General features: G+C 36.5%; 1 protein-coding gene across 4 annotated transcripts in view; it reads left to right on the top strand.

Moving 5' to 3' along the window:
- The window catches only part of AGTPBP1 (ATP/GTP binding carboxypeptidase 1), a 66,376-nt gene that overhangs the window by 34,304 nt on the left and 10,904 nt on the right, over positions 1-21,168 (top strand). The window contains exons 19-27 of one of the 4 annotated variants that reach the window (XR_004982117.2): positions 450-537; positions 1,247-1,391; positions 4,074-4,227; positions 4,997-5,177; positions 6,541-6,670; positions 7,028-7,159; positions 8,815-8,991; positions 12,623-12,764; positions 14,188-14,291. Coding sequence is in view for 3 of the 4 variants with exons in the window: in XM_036403879.2 (XP_036259772.1) it covers positions 450-537; positions 1,247-1,391; positions 4,074-4,227; positions 4,997-5,177; positions 6,541-6,670; positions 7,028-7,159; positions 8,815-8,991; positions 14,188-14,348 (1,168 nt within the window). In the remaining variant the exon portion in view is untranslated. The other 3 variants (XM_036403879.2, XM_054517791.1, XM_036403880.2) reach the window with 3 other exon arrangements.

Here is a 21,168-nt window from a genome sequence, read left to right as displayed (position 1 = left end):
AATAGACTTTGAAGAGTTACTTGTTAAAAAAAATTGTCCTGAAATATCAGTTATTTTTCAGTTATTTACATGAATGGATAATAGCATCAATTTTTTGTATACTCTGTGAAACATTTTCATAGTGTGAATTGGATGGAGTGGAACTGAATACTGCTTGTAATCTACCTTTCATGCAAACCTCAGCTTTCATTTAAACATTCCATTTTGGTCTTTCACAAGTCTTGCTCTTTTCTTTAGTTGTTATTTTCTGAAAATCAGCAATCTTTTGTCAACTGGTTTAAAAAAGCACACTGACAATACCCAGACATTAATGAAAATACACTCAGATAGTGAGTGAATAAGTAGAGGTAATTTGTAGACTGGTGTGAAAGTGGTGATGTTAATAAGTTTCTGCTAATAAGTTTCTGTTTAATGGTAAGGATTAAAGTGAGTTGCATTTCTTCTTTCAGGTATGCAGCCCCTCATGTATTCTGTTCAGGAAGCACTACGTTGTCGACCGTGTTGGACTCGTGTTGGGACAGATATTTGTTACTACAAGTAAGTACACACACAGACCAAACATACAGCAAATCTTCCACTGAAGATAACATGAGGTACAGTTTTTGAGCAGAAGTTCTTTTTTCTGCATTTGATAGTTCTGTTACTCTGTTGTGAAAAGGGGTTTTTTCCTAAGTCACTACAGAGAGTAATATATGTGATAGAAATATACAAGGTCTCATTTTGTAACCACACCACTTATATTTAAGCTGTTAATATTTTATATTTTTCTTAGAAATTGGACACTGTTTCTGGGAAGCTTTTAAGGGAATGTATATATGTTTGCTTACTTGAAATCCTATTAGTAACTTCCAGTAATGCTGGTCTCATGGTCCTTATGATGAGCCTTGTGTAATCTGTGGTGGAATTAGAGGAGTTCTAAAACACAGGATCAGATGGTGCAGCATATCAATATGTAATCCTTCTTGGCTCGTAGCTCTTTGCTTGCTTACTTTTTCTGATTTTTGTGTTTATTTTGTTGCTTGTTTTTGTTTGCTCACCTTTTATCAATGTAAATGAATGTGTGTATCACTGTTATAATAAAGTATCTTTAAAGCTGGTGGGAACCTGTATTTAACCTGTATGTACATAGGAGAGAAATACAGTCACTGAAAGTCCTTCTGACTCTTAGAATGTGTATTCAGAAATAATAAATAGTATGAAAAAAAAATTACTCTAATGTGTGTATTACCTTCATTTTTTGATTTAGGAATCACTTTTCAAGAAGTTCAATTGCTGCTGGGGGCCAGAAAGGAAAATCCTATTACACAATTACATTCACTGTGACTTTCCAACACAAAGAAGATGTGTGCTACTTTGCTTACCATTATCCATATACATACTCAACTTTAAAGGTGAGAAGCTGTATCTGTTACATAATGAATACTTATAATATTAGTATAATATATCACATTTGTGACTGAATTAATTTTGTTTCTTTTTTTGAAGTTCAAAATGCTCCTTTCAAGGGAGAATTTTCATAGTATTAGTATTTAGATTGACAAAATGTATAGGTTGTTCTAATGAACAGTCCCAGGAAAAATAAAATTGATCCTTACAGGCTTAATGGGTTTCCTGGGTATCACAAACATGATTATATGACTGGAGCATCTCTCTTATGAGGAAAGACCTTGAGCAGAGATGACTGAGAGGGGACCTCTGGAAGTATCTGAAGTGGGGTTGTCAAGAGGATGGAGCCAGGCTCTCCTTAGTGGTGCTAAGAACTGGGACCAGAGGGAACTGGCACACACTGATGCACAGGAAGTTCCACCTGAACATGGGAAGGTGACCAAGCCCTGGAACAGATTGCAAGGAGAGTTTGGGGAATCTCCATCCCTGGGGAGTTCAAGGGATTGTCTGGACACAATCCTGTGCAATGTGCTATAAGATGGCCCTGGCCCTGCTTGAAAGACGGAGGTTGGACCAGATGGCCCACTCTCATCCCTTTCAACCTTATGCTTTCTTTGATCCTGTAATAATTGACTGGAAGCCATGCTAATTTGATCGAATATTTGTGTTAAATGACTTATATCCTGCTGTTCTATGTATACTTTTTGATAACTAAAGCTGCTGTAACTAAGATAATTAGAGATCTTTTTATATTTATGAATTGCCTAAATAAGTCTTCTGAGCCTTTTAATACTAAGCAAAATTCATTTGGCTAGAATGTCTCTTGTTTTCCTCTGTTACAGCAATAAAAGTAAAGCAGAGGATTCAGTGGGCAGTATATAGCAGCTTTAAATGCAGCTTTTCACTTTTCACTTTTAAACTATGCCAGCTTTTGAAAGAGGTACCTGTTAAGAGCTGTTATAAGCAACTGCTGCTTCCAGCAGCTCCTGGTCCTGGAGGTTCCTCCTGCCCAGCTGGTGGAGGCCAACCAAGGTACCTGGGGTCTCTGTCCCAGGCTGATGGACATGGCTCCTGCTTTCCTGTTTGCTTACATATTCACTAGCAAGTCTGAGTATGTATCCCAGGGAGAGAAAGAGACTTATGCACACATACTTGTGCATGCCTACTCCTGCTGGGCAGGGCTGGCTGCATGGACTGGCACAGACAAGGCATACTCCTGTGTAACACTACAGTGACTTGCACAGCAGGTAAAGACACCCCATCCTCCTCTGCAGTTGGTGTGGATTGCTGTTCACTAGAAAAAGTACAAGCTGTCCTACTCTCTAGAATTAGAAATATGTTTGTGGAGCGCTGGCATGGCCCATCTGTGCCATAGCTCTGCCTCAGTCCCAGGTCTCTCTTACCTGCTGTGCAGGCCTCCAGTTTGCAGTCTAGTCCATCCTGATGCTCACTAGCAAACAGATGCTTGCACTTGCACACTCATCTCAGAGGCATTCTGCACTTGTGGCCCTGCCCAGATGCCAGCATGGACTGTCTCCCTGCTAGATACCCCTCCCTTGACTGGGGCCCATGCTGTCTGGATAGTTTACCTTGAAGTTTGCTAGCAAGTTTCACATGTGCCGCCACACACCCTGGCTACAGGAAAAATGTTCATGCTTCCCCCCCACCCAATCCCTAGCAACTGTTACCAGGCACTTGGTCGTGTAACTCATGTTCCTGCTTCAGGTGTTGTCACTGAGAAACTCAACCCTTATTGTCCCACCAGATGTGTTTTGATGAACACAGTGTCCTTGCCTCAGTGGCTGGATACCAACACCTTTACCCATTGCAGTCACTGACAATGAGACATTCCCTTGCTTCTTTACTGACACCACTGAGTGAAGAGTGCTTACAGCTCTAGCTGCTGGAGTCTGCTTTGATTCCAGCAGTAGCTGGGACCTGGGACACATAGCCTGTGGTACCCACAGAGATGCTTCCAAGAGTCTGGCTTCTTCAGCTACTGCTGGTGAGACCCTTGTGCATTCCAGCTGTTGACCCCAAATTGACTTACACCTGTCCTTTTAGTTGCACTAGTCCACATAGCACTTGGATGCACAGGGTAGAGAGTAAGGCTGCTCAGATATGGCTAAGGGTATACTGTAGGAATCAGGTGCTTGAATTTTGTATGGTACCACACCTCCCTCTTGAATGTCCCAGCTTACCCCATTCTGCTTGTTTATCAGCAACTCTCTCCAAGTCTTTGTCTGTAGGTTCTTAATGACCTGTTCAAAGAGAGACTGGTGACTTTGGTCTTTGCTATGGTTTCCATTACATCTCAGCTCTCTGTTCCCATGTATTGATTCTTCCTTTACTTATGACCTCTTTTTGCAGTGAAAAGGTCCCTGATCAGATAACCTTAATGAAGCAGAGGTTCTTACCTTCCATATACCCTTATAGTACCATCTGTGTACAATAATTTACCCTCTTTTCCTTCCTCTTTCTCAAAGCAGTTGGAAAACCAAACTCTGTAAAGAGAAGTATTCAATCAGTCAGAGATGTAGAAAATGGTATTTCATGGTCAAAATTATCCTGGAAATTTCTGTATTGTTTAGAATATCTAAAAGAAAGATAAATAGTACCTTTGACATACGCTGTCATATGTGACTGCAAAGAATTTGAAGTATTTTTTCATTATTTTTGGTACGAAGATGCATCTTAGGAAGCTGGAATCTATGCACAACCCTCAACAGATATATTTTCGGCATGATGTTCTCTGTAAGACCCTGGCTGGCAACAGCTGTCCATTAGTCACTATTACAGCCATGCCAGAGTCCAATTACTATGAACATATCTATCAGTTCAGTAAGTATAACTCTTCTTTCTTATCAACTGAAAATAATGTAAAACTAGGTATTTTGTAGAAAAAAAATTAGTCTTAACCACTACGCAGTGTAAAAATAGCAATCTAAAATAATGTTAATACATTTCGTAAAGCTGAGAGGCATCAGCATTCAGGATTTGTTTTGTATTTAATAATACTTATTTGTGGTAGTGAAATAAAGATGTAAATATCTGTAAGAGTAAGAGTATATATAGTGTGTATATATGTAAGAGTATATGTGTAGAGTATATATGTATTTTAAATTTTTGCTGCTAGGTTTGTATATTCCATTTTGCAGACAGCACTTCTTGGAAAAGAATACTGGACAAGTAACTTTTTTCTTAAAATGCTGAGGTTTTTAGCTTGTCAAAAAAATCTTTCATAAAGCTAATATCTAGCTGTTGTGATTTGAAGTGAGCTTTTGCCATTTCCTGATTTATTTGTCCACCTTAGTATTTTTCTTGGCTATTGGGAAAAAGGTAATGAAAGTTGAATCATAACTGCCAGCTCAAATTAGTTGTGTAATTGTCAGATCAAATTTAAAGCTCCATTGTGTAGTTTTGTAATTAGCAGTCCTTTCAAAAATGTTGTGGCAAGCTCTATCAATAATACTCATACCCAGTAACACTCAACTTACAAATGGTTTTTGTGTTGTTATAAATACAGTGGGCTATTGGCTCTTTTTCTAACCAATGAACTGTTTACTTAGCTTAAATCATATTTTGCAATTTCTGTGGATATCTCTTTTAGGGAATCGTCCTTATATATTCCTGTCTGCTCGTGTGCATCCTGGAGAGACTAATGCAAGCTGGGTTATGAAGGGAACACTGGAATACCTTATGAGCAATAGTCCGAATGCACAGTCTTTACGGGAATCTTATATTTTCAAAATTATTCCCATGCTCAATCCAGATGGTGTCATCAATGGAAAGTAAGCATATATTTAATCACAAATATTTAACCTGTACTCTAATTCTTTACATCAATATTTAAAAATAAATAATCTAAGCTGATCCTGCAAAAGTGCAAATGCAATATGTAATGTGATAAAAAAGCAACAGACACTTGCAATATTGCTAGGATTTTTGGCTTCTTAAAAGGCAGTTACATTCCTTGACAAATTTCAATTTTACAAAAATATTTCCAGTTGTTCATGGATGATAATCATTCCTATGCAATTTGACATGAAATTTTTGTTGTCTCTCTGTCTTGGATTTCTGTAGGAGTTTTATATGAGATCACACCTGCATTTAGAAAAAGCTAAACAAGTTCATGGTGCACATAAATAAAGGAAGTGCCTTATATTTAAGAAAGTCTTTTACATATTTTTTTTTTAAAAGCTGGGAAGTTAATACGTGTGCAAGAGAGAGGGTAATAGAGTATCCCGGTTTGATTGAAGTTATTAATAGTAGTTATTTCAACACTTTTCTCAATAAATTTAAGGGGTATTTCAGAACTTGTTGAAACTGCTATGAGTAAACATTGAGCAGTTTACATTTACTTGGTTGCAGGGAATTCTTGTGAAATGGAAATTTTGCTGTGGTGAAATTACAGTTTCCATTCATCTACTATAGGTAGTATTTTAAAAGGTTTTGTGAACAAAATAATAAAAGTAAAACTAATTGTAGATTTCAGTAGAATCTTGTCTTTATATATGTGAAAGAACGTATATATTAGAATACTTGTAATTAAATAATTCAGGATACAGGGACAATTAAGAAGGCTGTCCCAGCAGACACAGTCTAAAGGCAAATGTAGTGAAGATGACTGCATGATCATGAAATCCTGCAAGTTTAAAAGTTCTTGCTGATAGCTGACTGAATACAGAGATGATCTTTTTGTTTCCTGGGTTGTTTCAGGTTTTTTTGTCCTTGTTTTTCTCACAGCTCCTTGTCTCCTAACAACTTCACATTTCAAGTATTAGATTTCTAGTTGACACTAGTCTCTAAATTACTGAAGACACCAAATTGTAAAGATACCATATGTATGAAATTACTGATTTTGAACTAGAATTCGGATAGAATTGTAAGCTTTCAGTTTCAACAGCAAATAAGTAATTACATTTGGCTTCACCTAAGAGGCTACTTCTAATTTATTTTTAGAGTTTCTGTAACATAGCTTAAAACACCCCAACATTTCCATTATTTGGCATGTTAGAAAATTGAAGTTTATTTCTTGCCAGACTCCTTCCAAAGAAGCAGTGTTGATGAGGAAAACTTGAGGTGGGGGGGAGGCTTATTTAAAAGTATGATAATACAGACTACAACATGCGTTTTTCCACCCCCCCACAATAGCCACCGTTGCTCTTTAAGTGGAGAAGATTTAAACAGACAGTGGCAAAATCCAAATCCAGATCTGCATCCCACTATTTACCATGCTAAAGGGTTACTGCAATATCTGGCTGCTATAAAACGTTTGCCTTTGGTAAGTATGTGTGTGTAAGCAATTCTGAATTTTTTTAACTTTGTCTATGTAGCTAGTCTATAAATTAAACATTTTGATATGGTCTTGTAAACCATGTCACACTTAAATTTGACTTGGAGAACTGGTCTTCTGCAAACCTGTAGATGTAAATCTGTTACATTGGCTAGGCTAGAAGGTTAAACCTTCCTTAGATGAATCACACACTTTTTGTCTTAATGAGAGTTAAATATATAAGGGATTGTGTTGCCTAATTCTTTGGAATATTCAACAGTACTAATAAAAATTGTCTTTCTATTACTTTCTTAAAATTTTGATTCCATATGCCTTGAGTTTATTTTGCCAAATTATTTATTATAGGTCTACTGTGATTATCATGGTCATTCTCGTAAAAAGAATGTATTTATGTATGGCTGCAGCATCAAAGAGACAATGTGGCATACAAGTGTTAATGCTGCCTCTTGTGACCTGATGGAAGACCCTGCTTACAGGGTGAGTTTAACCTTTTTTGTACCTTTTATTTGGCATGGGTTTGGAACATCCTTTTCAAATAGTATCCTGATCCTATCCTATCCAAATAATGACTCTGTAGCATAAGCAGACTTACTTAAAATCACCTCTTTTTAGTTTGTGAGTGTACTTCAAGGTACACTTCATGAAGCTTTAAATATTATACATAGAATCCTTTATTTTTTTGTTTCTTTACACCAATATTTACCTTTCTTTGTGTTTAATATTACTTTTATAGAAAATAGATGGAAAATTTGCTTCTGTGCATTTATAATTGCTAGATTAAAAACCAAGTTATTGAGGCATGGCAAACAATATTCTAGCAACAAGGCAAAAAAACTGGATTGTTCTGAGAGATACTTATTTTTGTATATGGAAATATGCAAGATACCATTTTATTTATTCCTTTATATAAAGATTTGTAGTTAAGACATGTGCCCCTAATTAGGGATATATAATAAACTTGCACAAACACATCCTCTGTATTGTATAAGCTTTCAAAAAGGCAAAAAATTTAGAGAATTATGTGGTTCTTGGAGTGTTACCTATTTCTTCTGTGTGTCTCCCTCCATTGCTGCCTCATAGGAACTGCAAACCTGTGTTACCTATAGGTGTGCAGGCTCTGGGTTTTTTTAAAGATTCAGAGTTAAACTTCAAAAGTATGTGAATGCATGTTAAAACACTTGTTATGCATCCTTGAGTATAGACACTTTCTGGTTATTTTTTTTTCTCTTTAAATCTCCCTCACCAAAAAAAAAAAAAATCTATGGCTTCTTGATTTTCTTGTGTGATTTCCTGGATGCTGAGCCAGATGCCAATCATATCTGCTACTCTAACACATGTATGGGGGGTCTTGTCACTTCATTGTGCGCTACTGTAGTGCACAGAAGACAGTAGTCAATAAGGGCTGTTGGAAAAAGCATTTCATTTTCAAAAAGGTGGACTAAAACATTTGGGCAAGCTTGCACTAATGGGTTATGTATTACTACTGAAATAATAAATTTGAAGCAGTCATGTGTTTTGTCTTAACTGACATAAATAAAACCTGGAAAGAACAGTCATTTAGAAATAGTCAAACATGTATATTTGTGTGACCTTTTCACTGAAACTGTCATGTAAACGGAACTGAACTTTGATTCACATGCTTAAAGTGAAATATGCACCTATTGCTTTGCTAATATGAATGAATTTTATGTGTTAATAAAATACTGCTTTTGTTAGGTCTGTAAATGAGATTTCTGAAACAATCTGCAACTGAATTAAATACTTAATGTGGACTATGTGCTACACTTAATTTGAGCAAACTTAGCTTGGTGAGTTAGGAGGGATGGTGATTAGCTGGAGAATTCTGTATTTAATGTATCCTGTATCCTGATCCTTATTGACATGACTAACAATTTTGGTGACTGAACCTGAAAAAAGGGATTTTAAAAAATAGGAAAAGGCCTGAAGACACTATTACTTGAACACACTGAGTTTTGAAAACTCAAGATGGAGAATTGTTGCTTTCTTATTTTTTTAATGCAAACTGCACCAAATTTTCTGGTAATGGTTTGTGATTACATGGTCCCTTTTCACCTCCATCCATAAGGGAAATAAAAGAATCACTGGTTTTTTTTCAAATTGCTGTCCTGCAGGCACTCCCCAAGATCCTGAGTCACACTGCCCCCGCATTCTGCATGGGCAGCTGCAGCTTTGTAGTGGAAAAGTCCAAGGAATCTACAGCACGAGTTGTTGTCTGGAGAGAGATAGGGGTACAAAGGAGCTACACAATGGAAAGCACATTATGTGGATGTGACCAGGGCAAGTATAAAGTAAGAGGATACATCAGTTAATATTTCTTACTTTTTAATTTCTTCCCTTTGCATTGGCATCTTCTTCTGTAACCCTGCTTGCTCAATTCTTGCTTGCTTTAGGCTTTTGAAACCTTTCAAGTTCTGGGTAGGCTAATGTTAGGATGAAATGATACAATTTTCAGCTTTGTAGGTTTCATAGCAGTTATGCTTATGGGCTGTTTTAACAAGATTATTATTAATCATTGCTTGTAGCACATGTGTATGCATGCAGTTAAAAAAAACTAGACTATTCTGCGCAACAGATTATTAGGATTGGATAGTAGTATATGCCAATACTATAATAAAAATTTCCTTTACATATGGCAATTTCAGACTTCACCATGGCAGATCATGGTTTTTCAACAGATATTTAGCAGTGACCCTTACAGAATTTTCCCATATAGCTAGGAAAACAGGCTTACAAATCAAAACACTTTCATACAGGCTTACTAGCACTACAAATTACACATCATCTCTGAACTCACATAGTTGTGTGGCTTCTTGATGTAAAATTTGTTTTAATTTTCTCTTCTTGAAAAGTGTTAACAGGGCTGCATACCTGAAAACAAAAGGTGACTCTGTTGGTAGTGTCTCACTACAAGACCCCATGCATGGAAGGAGTGGATTTCCTCTGCTTGAAAGTTGAGTTTAGGCATGCTAATCAAGAAAATGACTACAAGCCTCAAATAAGGTGCTTGACAGAAAGAGGATCAGAAGGCTGAGTGGGACAGAAACAAAAAAAAGAGTTGAACAAGATATATTTAGTATGTTAATGTATGCTCTAACATCTGTGCTTATATCCCTATAGAGTAGGAAGGCAGATGTTTTGTTGAGAATTTCAGTAGGCCTGTGAGCACTACTTTTTGTCAATTAACAACAGATGCATTCCTGCTGTTGTCAGAATATTCCTCAGATGATAAAGCTCATTATAGAGCTTTAAAAAAAGATAACTCACCCACCCAACTTGCTTATTTTGAAATTTTGAAAATATTCTTAGACATGGACCCGCATAGCTTTAGCAGTGTTGCTACAGGAAGTACTTAAGAAAAGTGAATTGAAGATGCTTTGTGGACAAACGTTCACGATGCTTAAACCTCCAAAGCTATTCATCAGTAAGGAAAGAAAAAATGGCTGAATTTTGTGGAAGAATCATTTACTCAAGAGAAGAGCATTCTTTTATGTCATAAAACTTACTGATGAGACTAAATTACTCTTCTGCCATTCATTTTATGGAGTAAAGCAACTCCATAAAATGGAGTGAGCTCTTAGTCATACTCTGAATATACAGGAAGATTCTTAATTTTTTCTTCACTATGATAATGCTCAGACTTATTAAGAAAATATATCTGAAAAGTCAAGGTGACTGGATTTATCAAAGAGCTGCATTTCTCCAGTAAGAAGATAAAAAGATGAAAAGGCTTAAGCCCAAGGTTTTTGTGGGGGCTTTTTTTGTGTTGTTTGGTTTTTTTTAGGTTTATTTGAGATTTATTTTGTGGAAGGAGTAGGGCCAGTAAGTCTGTCAATACGCTTACAGTATAAATTAGATTACATATGTCAAAATATGTTATTTCAAAACAGAGAGAAGTTGAACTATAGAAATTCCCTTCCCTCCTACTTCCCATCCTAAAGGACATGAGAGAGTTCAGATCTGAGGGATGGAAACATAAAGGTCTGAAACGCTTTGCAGTCTTATTCTGGTTTGGCATCCTTGCTGAATTTTGTTCAAAGCATGAAAAGGATTGCTTAATAATTTAGTTCTTTGTGGAAGAAATACTGAGTCTTTGCCAAGATGAACATAATTTTTCTTTTTATTCTAATTTATTTTATTTGGACAATGATGAATCTAGACTATTTCCAGCCAGGAAGCTGTTGAGCTGAAGTTAGCTAGTCTTACATCTATTTAGGATCTCTGGTGTTAGAATTGGCTCTGGAAGTAAATTTTTTTGAGCTGATCATATGGAATCTTTGTAGTCTGTTGACAGTAAGTGCTGCAAATATAGGTCAGTCATCTGTGATTCAGGATATGGAAAAATAAACTTTCAGGTGAAAGAATTCTCCAGGATCTACTATGGAGCATAATTTAGATGCCAGACAAAAGAACAATGTCTTCAATGATTCAAGCCACTTTGCTGATTGAAGATTAATACATTTGAAAGTATTGCTTGACTTTTAAGTTAAGTGAAAAGATTTTGTTATCTGGCAATCTTAAAATGCTCATAAAGAGAAGACTTCAGGAAATAAGGATTTGGTTAACAAATTTCTCAGTAACTAAGATTTTTCAGTCTTTAGAATTTGAGTTCTCAGAAATGATTATGTCTTTGTAACCTCTGCTGAATAAGAAATCAGAAGATCTACATGATATTTTACTGACCAGTTGACTTATACGAATCTTTATATGTCTGTTTTCCTTTTGTTAAGTAGGTATTATAGGAATATTCTTCTCCATTGAGGTCATAGTCTGCTGTGCCTTTGTTTTTTATCTTTGCTTTCAAGTGGCAAAATTTAATCACTGAGATACTCTATTAATATGAAGGTACCTTCATGACATGCTTAGTAAGGAAGACTTCAACCCTCCATCTAAAATTTTCCTGTCTAGAAGAAAGATAGTTGTATAAGATTTAGAGAAAAAAGAAATTAAATTTAGTTTAAAAAAAAGAAGCTATGGTGCGGTGGCTTGAGCTTAAAAGCAATGCCTGTAGCGCATAAGTAGCTTAGCCTCAGTTAAAGGTACTAGAACAACAGTTGAAGATTATTAGAAGATAAAGAAAACAGTGCAATCAAGGCATCAGTGAAAACGAAGTTGACCTCAGGTCCCTTAGCAAGGACAACTGATGGTGGTCATGGTGACTTCCTGAACCAGACTTTGGATCTTGTTTCAGGGAAATGAAGAGGTTTGGCTGATGGAAGAATCAATTAGGAAATTTGGTATTTGGCATTTGTGTGATATTACATTCTCCCTTATGATTAAAAGAAATGAAAGAAGCAAAGCAAGATTTGGCATGAGGCTTTTACTACAATTGTGTAGACCCTTCAGTGTAATAAGTTCAAAATTTTTCCTTCTGGTGTTGCCCAGTTATCCACCTCCAATCTGCTCCATTTAGGTTTCTCTTTAGTTACATCCTCTTTCTGCTGTGCTAAAAATAGCAGCCACAGAACATGCACACGCTATTTATCTTTATAACAATTGTCTTTGCACTTTTCTTCATGCTGTACTCTTGTCCTTTTTCAACTTAGAGACACTCTGTTAGACATACCTTGTCTATAAGGAACCTGCCAACTAATGATAAATTCTTCAGCAACAAATGCAGTCAATAACTGGAAAAGTTTCTGAACCATCAAGTTGTGCACATTAGTAACCTGTGTAACAGTGAGATTACTGTTACCTTTCCCCTTCCTCTTCTACATACTTTGTTGCCTCTTGACCTTAATGTTATTTTAATCTCTTTGGGGCAGGGACTGAGTCTTCCTGTGATTAGCGTAGTGGAGCCCCAGCTATGATTGGGGTCTTCGAAAGTTAATGATGTGCAAACAAATACAAAACAAAGCCAAAAAATTGGTCTCTGTGGATAAGGTACTGCACTGAGTGAGGAGAACTGATTTCTGTTCCCAGCGGGGTCAGTGACATGCTGTGAGACACTGTGCAAATCGCTTCAACCCTCTCTGCCTCCATTTCTCCATCAGTACAGTGAGGATAATTCTTCCTTTATTAATAAGTGCTTTGAAACCTACAGCACAAAAGCATTATAAAAGAGGTAAGTAGTATTACTATTAAGAATAATACTCAACTATTCAACTCTTGTTCACTGCTAACAGGTTTCAGTACCATTTGGCCGGAGGATGGCACTGTTCAGAATCATGGATATAGATTTATCTTCTTGTTACTGAAAAGCACCTTGTTTATGAGTACTATCAAGGCAAAAAAAAAACTCAGAAGAAAAATCAAACTTTTCTTCTATTAAGTATGTTCAAAACAGCACATGGAGAATGTATGGGCTGTACCATTTCTGGAGCAACATACTTTCTTTTAAACCTTGCATTTTAAAATGCAGTGTCAGTGTGGCAACATATACAAAGCTTGTGTGTTTTTTCCCTGGCTTTTGGTAAAAAGATTCCTGCTTCATTCTTTTTGCTTCTTTCATACTTGATGACTTAGCTTACCACCAATTCCTGACTCCTTTGTTTCCCTTTTGTATTGTCAAAGCTTCTTTTTAACTATTCTGTATGTAAAGGGGTTGAGAAGATCCAAGCTAAAGTCTTTTTAGATTCTCCAGAGATACAGAAATTGCAAAGGGGGAAATTGAGTGGAGTTGTGCCACTGAATTTGTTAGTGTATATACAGTTAGTACTAGCCAATTACATAACTCTTGAGGCTCAATCTAGATTACACTCCTTTTATAAAGTAGTTGAGGTCAGAGGTTATGTCCCTATATACTGCACTTCTGGCTAAATTAAAAATGTAGAATTACCTGATGGGAGGATTTATTAGATATGTAAACTTGGAGAGCATTACATAAATTCTACCATCTAAATAGTCTTTGCAGAGGAAAATGCCTGGCTATATAATTCAAGTTAGAAAAGAGCTATAGCTTTTGAGAACTTGTTTGTTAGTTTTAATTACTAAATACGTGAATAAATGCTTTCAGAATTAACACATGTAGCCTCTAACTTATAGGCAGGAAAGAGACATCTGTCTCATGGAGTAACTGCTGCCTTAGGTACTCTTACCTATGTGTCAAAACATAGCAATGAATTTGATCACAGCTATTATATTAATTCTCTCCTTTTTAAAATTCTGTTTGATGAAATTTATATTGAGGAATCTTGTATTTCAAATTCTTATTTTAAAATAATTTATACTTATGAACCTAGACATTATCTCTGCCTCTTTTCCAATACTACTGGGAAAAGATTTGTTAATTTTGGGGTGCTAGAAGTGTAGACTAGGAAGCTCCCAAAAATGTGTCTGTTCAGCCTTGAAGGAATCATGTAGGTGTTCCTGAGTCTTTTCTGATACTCTAAGTGTTTATTCTACAAATTTGATTTGTTCTGTCTTTAAAAGCAAGAGAATATATTAAATAAAGTAAGAAAATATTAACCTAAAGAGCTATTCTGCAGTATGTGTGCGTCAATCTGCCTGTACCTATTTTGTATTTTTAAATCTTATTTTCAAATTAGGGATTGCAAATAGGTACAAGAGAACTGGAGGAGATGGGAGCAAAGTTCTGTGTTGGCTTGCTGCGTTTAAAAAGAATGTCCTCACCTTTGGAATACAACCTGCCTTCTAATCTGTTGGATATTGAAAATGAGCTAATTGAGTCAAGCTGTAAAGTGACAAGGTAGTACACTTTTATTATATTCTCTTTTTCTTTTGGGAAAAAAAATGCTGTTTCTCAAGTGGTGTAAAGATTCTTTCCACCCTATTCATCCACTTATCAAAAACAATGCGGATGTGTTGTGAGGTTACTTTTACAATAATCTGAATGTGTTGGAGACCTATTGTGTTAATTCAGTTGCTTCAATGTTTGAAAGAAAACAATACAGACAGTTAGACTATATTTCACATTTGCAGATGGGATAAACACTAGCAATTTTAATGTCATTTGGTAGTTATTGCAGGCCATAAAATTCAGTAGTAGGTCTTAGGTCTCAATTGTCTCTTTCAAAGTGGGTTTGTTTTTGTTTGGTTTTTTTTGTTTTGTTTGTTTTGTTTTTTAATTTGCTGTGGTATTAAAAATGTGTTTAAACAGACCTAAAGTATGTGAAGTAAAGCAGTAAGAATGGTAAGTATTTTTTCCTAACTTTATTTTTCTTATTTCTCCTCTGGTGGAGACATATAATGAGACTTGAAGAATTTAAAATACATGAAATAGTTTGGGTCACTAAAGAAATTTGTATGCTCAGTAACCAGGTTACTAAGTTGCCAGTTCTTAAAGCTCTAGATAGGCTTGAAAATGTATGCATATGTTGCATTTTGCCATTCATGTAATTCATCACTGAAGTATCCCCATGTACATGGTAAATAAGGATGGACAGCCAATAAGTGATTTTGAATGTACAAACATATTTTTCTGAAAATGTTGTTGACAGACTAATAAAGCTGAATTCCAGACTTGGAAAAAAAAATCATTGGAAAGGAGTAAGATTTACATGATATATTATTTCTATGAATTGTTTTCTGTAGCTCCAGTTTACCTAAGGCAATGGAGTGGAAATTTGGGGAAAAATGAAATTTGTTACTGCTTTGGACAGCTGAAACAAGGAAGTACTTGACAGTAAGACTTATATTGGATGTAAGATTAATAAGCAATTTGTAGAACATGAGAACCTACCAGAGCTATGGGAGGGCATCTGTGACACCCTATGACAGGGAAATAATGTTTGTTTTCCTCATTCAGACCCATCTGTGTTCCTGGAATGTTGAGTATTGACAGAAATTGGAGCTTGTTCATGCTTACCATTTACAGATAATAATGAAAAGCGAAGCATAAGCTAAAAGGTGGTAAAAATGATAGGAGTAACAATAGGAGGATGTGTTAGGAAAGTGGTTAAAAGTGTATGAATAGTAGGAGTGATATGCTGGCTCCAGGGATAGTTGCATCTCCGCAGTATCATTTGCTTACTAGCTGAATGTCAGATGTTTGTAGTGACTAAAATTTTACTGTCAAAACAAGTTTCATGCTGGGTTAAAGCTGAGTTAGTGATTCCTGGAAAAGATAGTGTCAGAAAGTGGGTTTGGGGTAATCAAAGAACTTCTGTAAGTGTGTAAGTAGTAAAAGAAATTTTAGGGGAAATATGGGCCTACAGATAAATGGGACAGGAGCCCTGGTGACACAGGACATGTGAAAGGCTGAGGTACTGACTTCATCTTAGTGTTTACTAGAAAGATCAGCTCTTGGTGTGCTAAGGACCCAGACACTGGGGAAGGATTGGAGCAAGGAAGGCCTGCCTGTGGTGGGAGAGGAATGGGTTGGAGAATGCCTAAGCAAGCTATTCTTACCTAGGTCCAGAGATCCTCATAAGATGCACCCACAAGTATTAAGGGAGTTCACTGATGTCACTGTGAAGCCACTCAATAATTTTTGAAGGATCATAGTGATTGGGACAGGTGTTTTTGAAGAAAATCAGATGTCCTGCCTGTCTTCAGGAAGAACAAGGAGGAGCATCCAGGGAATTACAGGCTGGTCAGTCTCACTGTGATCCCTGATAAGGTGATCAAACAACCAATCCTTGAAAGTATTTCTGGCTATTTGAAGAGGGGGTGTTCATGAGTAGTCAGCATGGGATCCTTTCCCTTTCCTCAGCACTGGCAAGGCCTGCACACCTGGAGGACCGTGTTGTTCAGTACAGGAGTGTCATGGACCTTCCAGAGATAGTCCAGTGAGGAGCTCCTAAGATGTTGAAGGGTCTGATGTTCCTCTCACAGGAGGTAATGATGGGAGAGCAAGGACTGTGAGTCTGGAGTAGAAGAGGCTCAAAAGGCCTGCAGTATCAATGTATACAAATACCTGAAGGGAGGTTGTAAAGAAGGTAAAGCCAGGCTCTTTCCAGTGGTATCTGCTGACAGGCTAAGAGAACAAACTATAGAGGAAATTGCATTAACCATTTAATACATGTAAAGGTGCCCTAGGTTTGGCCAGAATAGGGTTAATTTTTTACCATAAACAGAAGGGGGCCTGACCAAACCCTTCTGTTACTTGATACCATCTCATCACTTGTCAGGGGCGGGAGTAAGAGGCTCCCTCATTTCTTGTCAGGCTGGGAGGAGAAAAACTGTGGCAGGTGAAGAGTCTGGTATTGCACTTTCTATGTAAATTATTCCATTGTGTTTTACCTTTTGTTATTAATGTCGTTGTTGCTTCCTTCCTTCTCTCATTGATGCTTCCAGTAAATTGTTGTTATCTCATCTTTTAATTTTTACCTTTGCTCCTCCAGTTCTTGACACCATTTCCAGAGAGGGGAAGGAGAAGGGGAAGGGGGTGGAGAAAGTGAGCAGCATCTGGTTCGGGAGAATCTTGGTGGGGGCACTGGGCCATGACAGATTTATACATATATATATATATATATATATATATATATATATATATATATATATATATATACACACACACATATGGTCATTGTGAGGATGCTCAAATAGTGGAACAAGCTTGCTGTGTAGGATAGTCTTATCCCAGGGGATATTTGAAAGCTGTCTTGATGTAATTCTCAGCAAACTGGGTGGCCCATTAGAGCAAGGACGTTTGGCAGAATGGCCTGCTGAGTTTTCTTCCAAAAAAGAAAATCTTTTCCCCCTGCTTTGTGAAAAGGGGGAGAAGCCTACAAGTCTTTTCTCAAAAGGTACTGAATGCTGGTGATCTGGGAACTTCAAATTTAAGTGCTAGTGTAGATAATTAGAATACAGGGTTCTAAAAATCACAGATTAGTTGCATTTGTCTCACTCAGAACTTAAGCAGCCAAGATCCTGTTCCCTTGGCATTTCTGTCATATAGGCCATCCTGGTTCCATCTGGGACAAGTTTAATTTTTGCAGTACCTAGGAGGGATGTTATTCTATACCACCTCACATTGTTGTCAGGCACAGGGGGAAGGGACTCTCTTCAGGGAATAAGGGGTTCCTCACAGTGGAGAAAACATGGCAGATGGAGCAGTCTGGTATTCTGTGGATCATTTATTTTCTTAGATTTTTTGTTATTAATATTGTTGCTGTTACCCTTCACTTTCTTATCCCATTGCTGTTTCCAGTAAATTGTTCTGATCTCAACCTTTTGTGATCTCTGTATTTTGTCCCTCCAGCTGGCAGGGAGGGGAAGTGGCACATGGTTTTACGGGAGTACTGAATTGGAGAATACTGTTCTTAGACCACAACATATGCTTTAATAACTTTTTTAATAGTAATTCTTCCATAAATACAGGCTGGCTGTTGAGCATTTTCACTTGACAGCTATTGTGGATGGCATCTAAATGATAGCCTTTCAGCCAGCACATATGTTTCTCGAGTTCCTCATGTGCAGCATGTTTAACTTGGAAATTGTGCCTACATGTTGCACCTATTTATCATACTTTTTTTTTTTTCAATTGCCACTACAATTAGATGTTAATAAGAATGTGATATTTTTTCCCATTCATGTTATATCACTGTCAATTTTATTGGAACTAAAACTGCAGCATAAATGTGTCTCTTTGAAATACTAAATTTCACTTACAGTATTTTGAATCAAGATGTGTGGTTGTGAGCAATTAATCCATGAGAGTGGCATTGAAAAACAGCTCCAGATTCCCATGTAACTTTATATTACTGGCTGCCTCAGGCATGGGATCTCAATTTTCTATTGCATCTTGGGTTTAAGTGAGCATCCTAGTTCACAGATAATGGCTATTGTCTGGAAAAAAGTTTTCTGGAAAAAACTAGCCATTATCTGTGAATTAGCCATTATCTGCTGGGTTTCTGTTTGTTAATGTTACTTACAGAGGATTTTTCATATGAGAGCACCTGTTGAATTGAGGAAAGTCATATCATACACAAGTCACCCTCCCTTAGTACTTAGTATCTGCTAGGAAGCTAAGGACACATCAAAACCACTTTAGTATCAGAATTGAATAAAAAAGGGTGAGATGGCATGTTTGCTTTCTCTTTGATAGCAAACTTCACTAATGCTAGATGACAAGAGGAACAAATGTAAACACATAGCTTGTTTTAATGTTATGAAATACAGCAAATCGTGGTATATTAATAGATGCACACAGTTTGAACTTCCTTTACCAGCTAAAATACTTCATTGATCCAGCTATCTCTAAAAAATTATTATGTGTGAAAACTAATTGCACATGAAGTACAGCCATGCTGGGGACAGGGGAAAACTGCCTCTGACTTGGTTTACATTTCATTGCTGGGAAATGAGTGGCACAGGGACTGTTCTAGCCTGGATTTTCAGAAAGCACTGATAAAAGACTTAGTCCTACATAAACATAATGTTGTGGCTACATATGAGCACAGGTAAAATGTAACATTAGGCTCATAATAAGCTTACTATTACTGAGACTATATGTGGAAATATTTATAATCCTGAACTGCGAAAAAAGGAACCAGTACTCCGGAACTTAAAAAAACCTAGCAGGTTCAGTTCCATCCAAAAGACTAGATCATGAAAATCACAAAAATAATTGTACTGCAAGATGAAATTTTAAATTGGAGAGAGATGATTAAATAACTTCATTCAATGTATAAAAACTGAATTTATACCTAGAAATTTTTTTTATAAAATGGTTTCCCCTAACATGACCTTTGGGTGTTACACAGCTAACGATGGTGAAAGGTGATAACCAAGTGCTTCTGCACTAAAGAAATTAGGAGAGTGGGAAAAAATCAGATTCTGTGCATGTAAGAGTTAATATTTTTAATCTATATGGAACACTGACATAAGAAATGTTGAAGTTTATTGGAGGAATCTGTTAACAACTGTTTAAGTCCTGATGGCTTTATTTCTTAAAGTCATTAAATGTAAATCTAAGAACACTAAAACATAAACCAGAAAAATGCGCAGCATGAAGTGAGAAATAGGTACGCTGCTCTCAGTGTTCACCTAGCAATACTGTATAATTTGGTGATAATCTGTGATGGAAAAACTGAATGTGTGGATTCAAACTATTTAATTTAAAATATGGCATTAAGACTGAAATGAGTCGTGCATTTGTACCTGGGTTTCTGAGCAATCTGATGTCCCTGACCACAGCAGGGGAGCTGGAACTAGATGATTGTTAAGGTCCATTCCAACCCAAGCCATTCTATGATAAATAAGAAACTACAATTTTGTTCACAGGACCTCCAATATTAGCAATAAAAGTGCCATATATTATTCAAGTTTGCACATTATCTTCTTTTATTCTTTGCCAAAGGGATCAATACTGGCATAGGTGAAGTCAAGAGGTGGTCTCATTCTTTTGTTGCCAGAGGCTGAGAAGCAGAGTTCTGCTGTATACCTTAGGCCATATTTTAAAAAATCTTTTCAGCCAAGGTGTGCATTTATTGTTCACTGCAGTGGTAGAAATATACAAAGAACCTCTGTCAAGCAAAGTTTATAAAGCTTTTTTCTCTTCCTCTTCAGAGACAGTCATGGGTCAGAATACAGACAGCTTCTTGTTTTATATGTCCAAACTTCAAGTCTCACTTTTCTAGGACAACAAAGAAGTGCTTATATTTTCTTTATGATTTGCTGATTTTTACTTGTGATTAGAGACAAATTTACTTACAGGAAAAGCAGGTAAAAAAGTTTGTCAATAGGAAGTATAAAACAGAATATTTTTACACAGCTGTAGCATTCCTGTAGGGTTACAGTAGAGCAATTACTAAGATTATAGTTACTTCCTTTATTTTTGGATATTACTAGTATTACTTTTTACCAAAGCACAGTTTTAATGTTTTCAAGACTAAGCAGGCAAGTTTAAACACAGAAGCCCTGATTTTATCTTTTGCAAATGATTTTGAGGGTTTCTCAAATTCTTTTTGGTTTTCCAGGTTGCAATTATAATGACCAAGTACATGTTAATATTTTAGAACATATTGCCAGTATTTCATTACACATAGGCTGAATTTGCATGAGTTCATTTTGAACCATGTCTGAAACAAGAAAAATAAAGCAATAAGTAGATTTATTTCCCTCTGGCAGTGAACTTCAACCTTTTATGTGATGAATAAAACACTTAGTTTTTCTTTAATTATTTCCAACCCATTTGACAGTGTTTTCATTCCAGTTCCAAATGGAAAAGATTAGACTAAATGTAATACTGGTCTTGTATTGAGAATTGTAGTTGTTGTGCTGACAGGTTTGATAGGGTCTATATGCAATGAAAAAAAACATATGACCACATTCATAACTGTTATGACTTACTAGACTTATGCTCTGCTCAAAAATTTGACCATTTTTTGGAAATTCTAGTTCACTTCAGTTATTCTTTTGAGGCTCATTGATGTGTTCTAGAACATGGTGTAGTTGTGTTTGTTAATTTTGATTTAATTATAGCAGAGAAGCAGACTGAGCTTTGGGATCCAGCATGTTTAGAAAATGGTAGAAGAAGCAGACAGCCAAAAGGAGCTGTGGGAAGGGGAAAACTTGATGAAAAAATCCATTTCCTGCACTTAGTTTTCCACTTGAGAAAAAAC

Source organism: Molothrus ater, chromosome Z, assembly GCF_012460135.2.
Source record: "Molothrus ater isolate BHLD 08-10-18 breed brown headed cowbird chromosome Z, BPBGC_Mater_1.1, whole genome shotgun sequence".
Taxonomy (NCBI): Eukaryota; Metazoa; Chordata; class Aves; order Passeriformes; family Icteridae; genus Molothrus; species Molothrus ater.
Note: the sequence above shows the minus strand (reverse complement) of the source record. Positions and strands in the feature narration are given on the sequence as shown.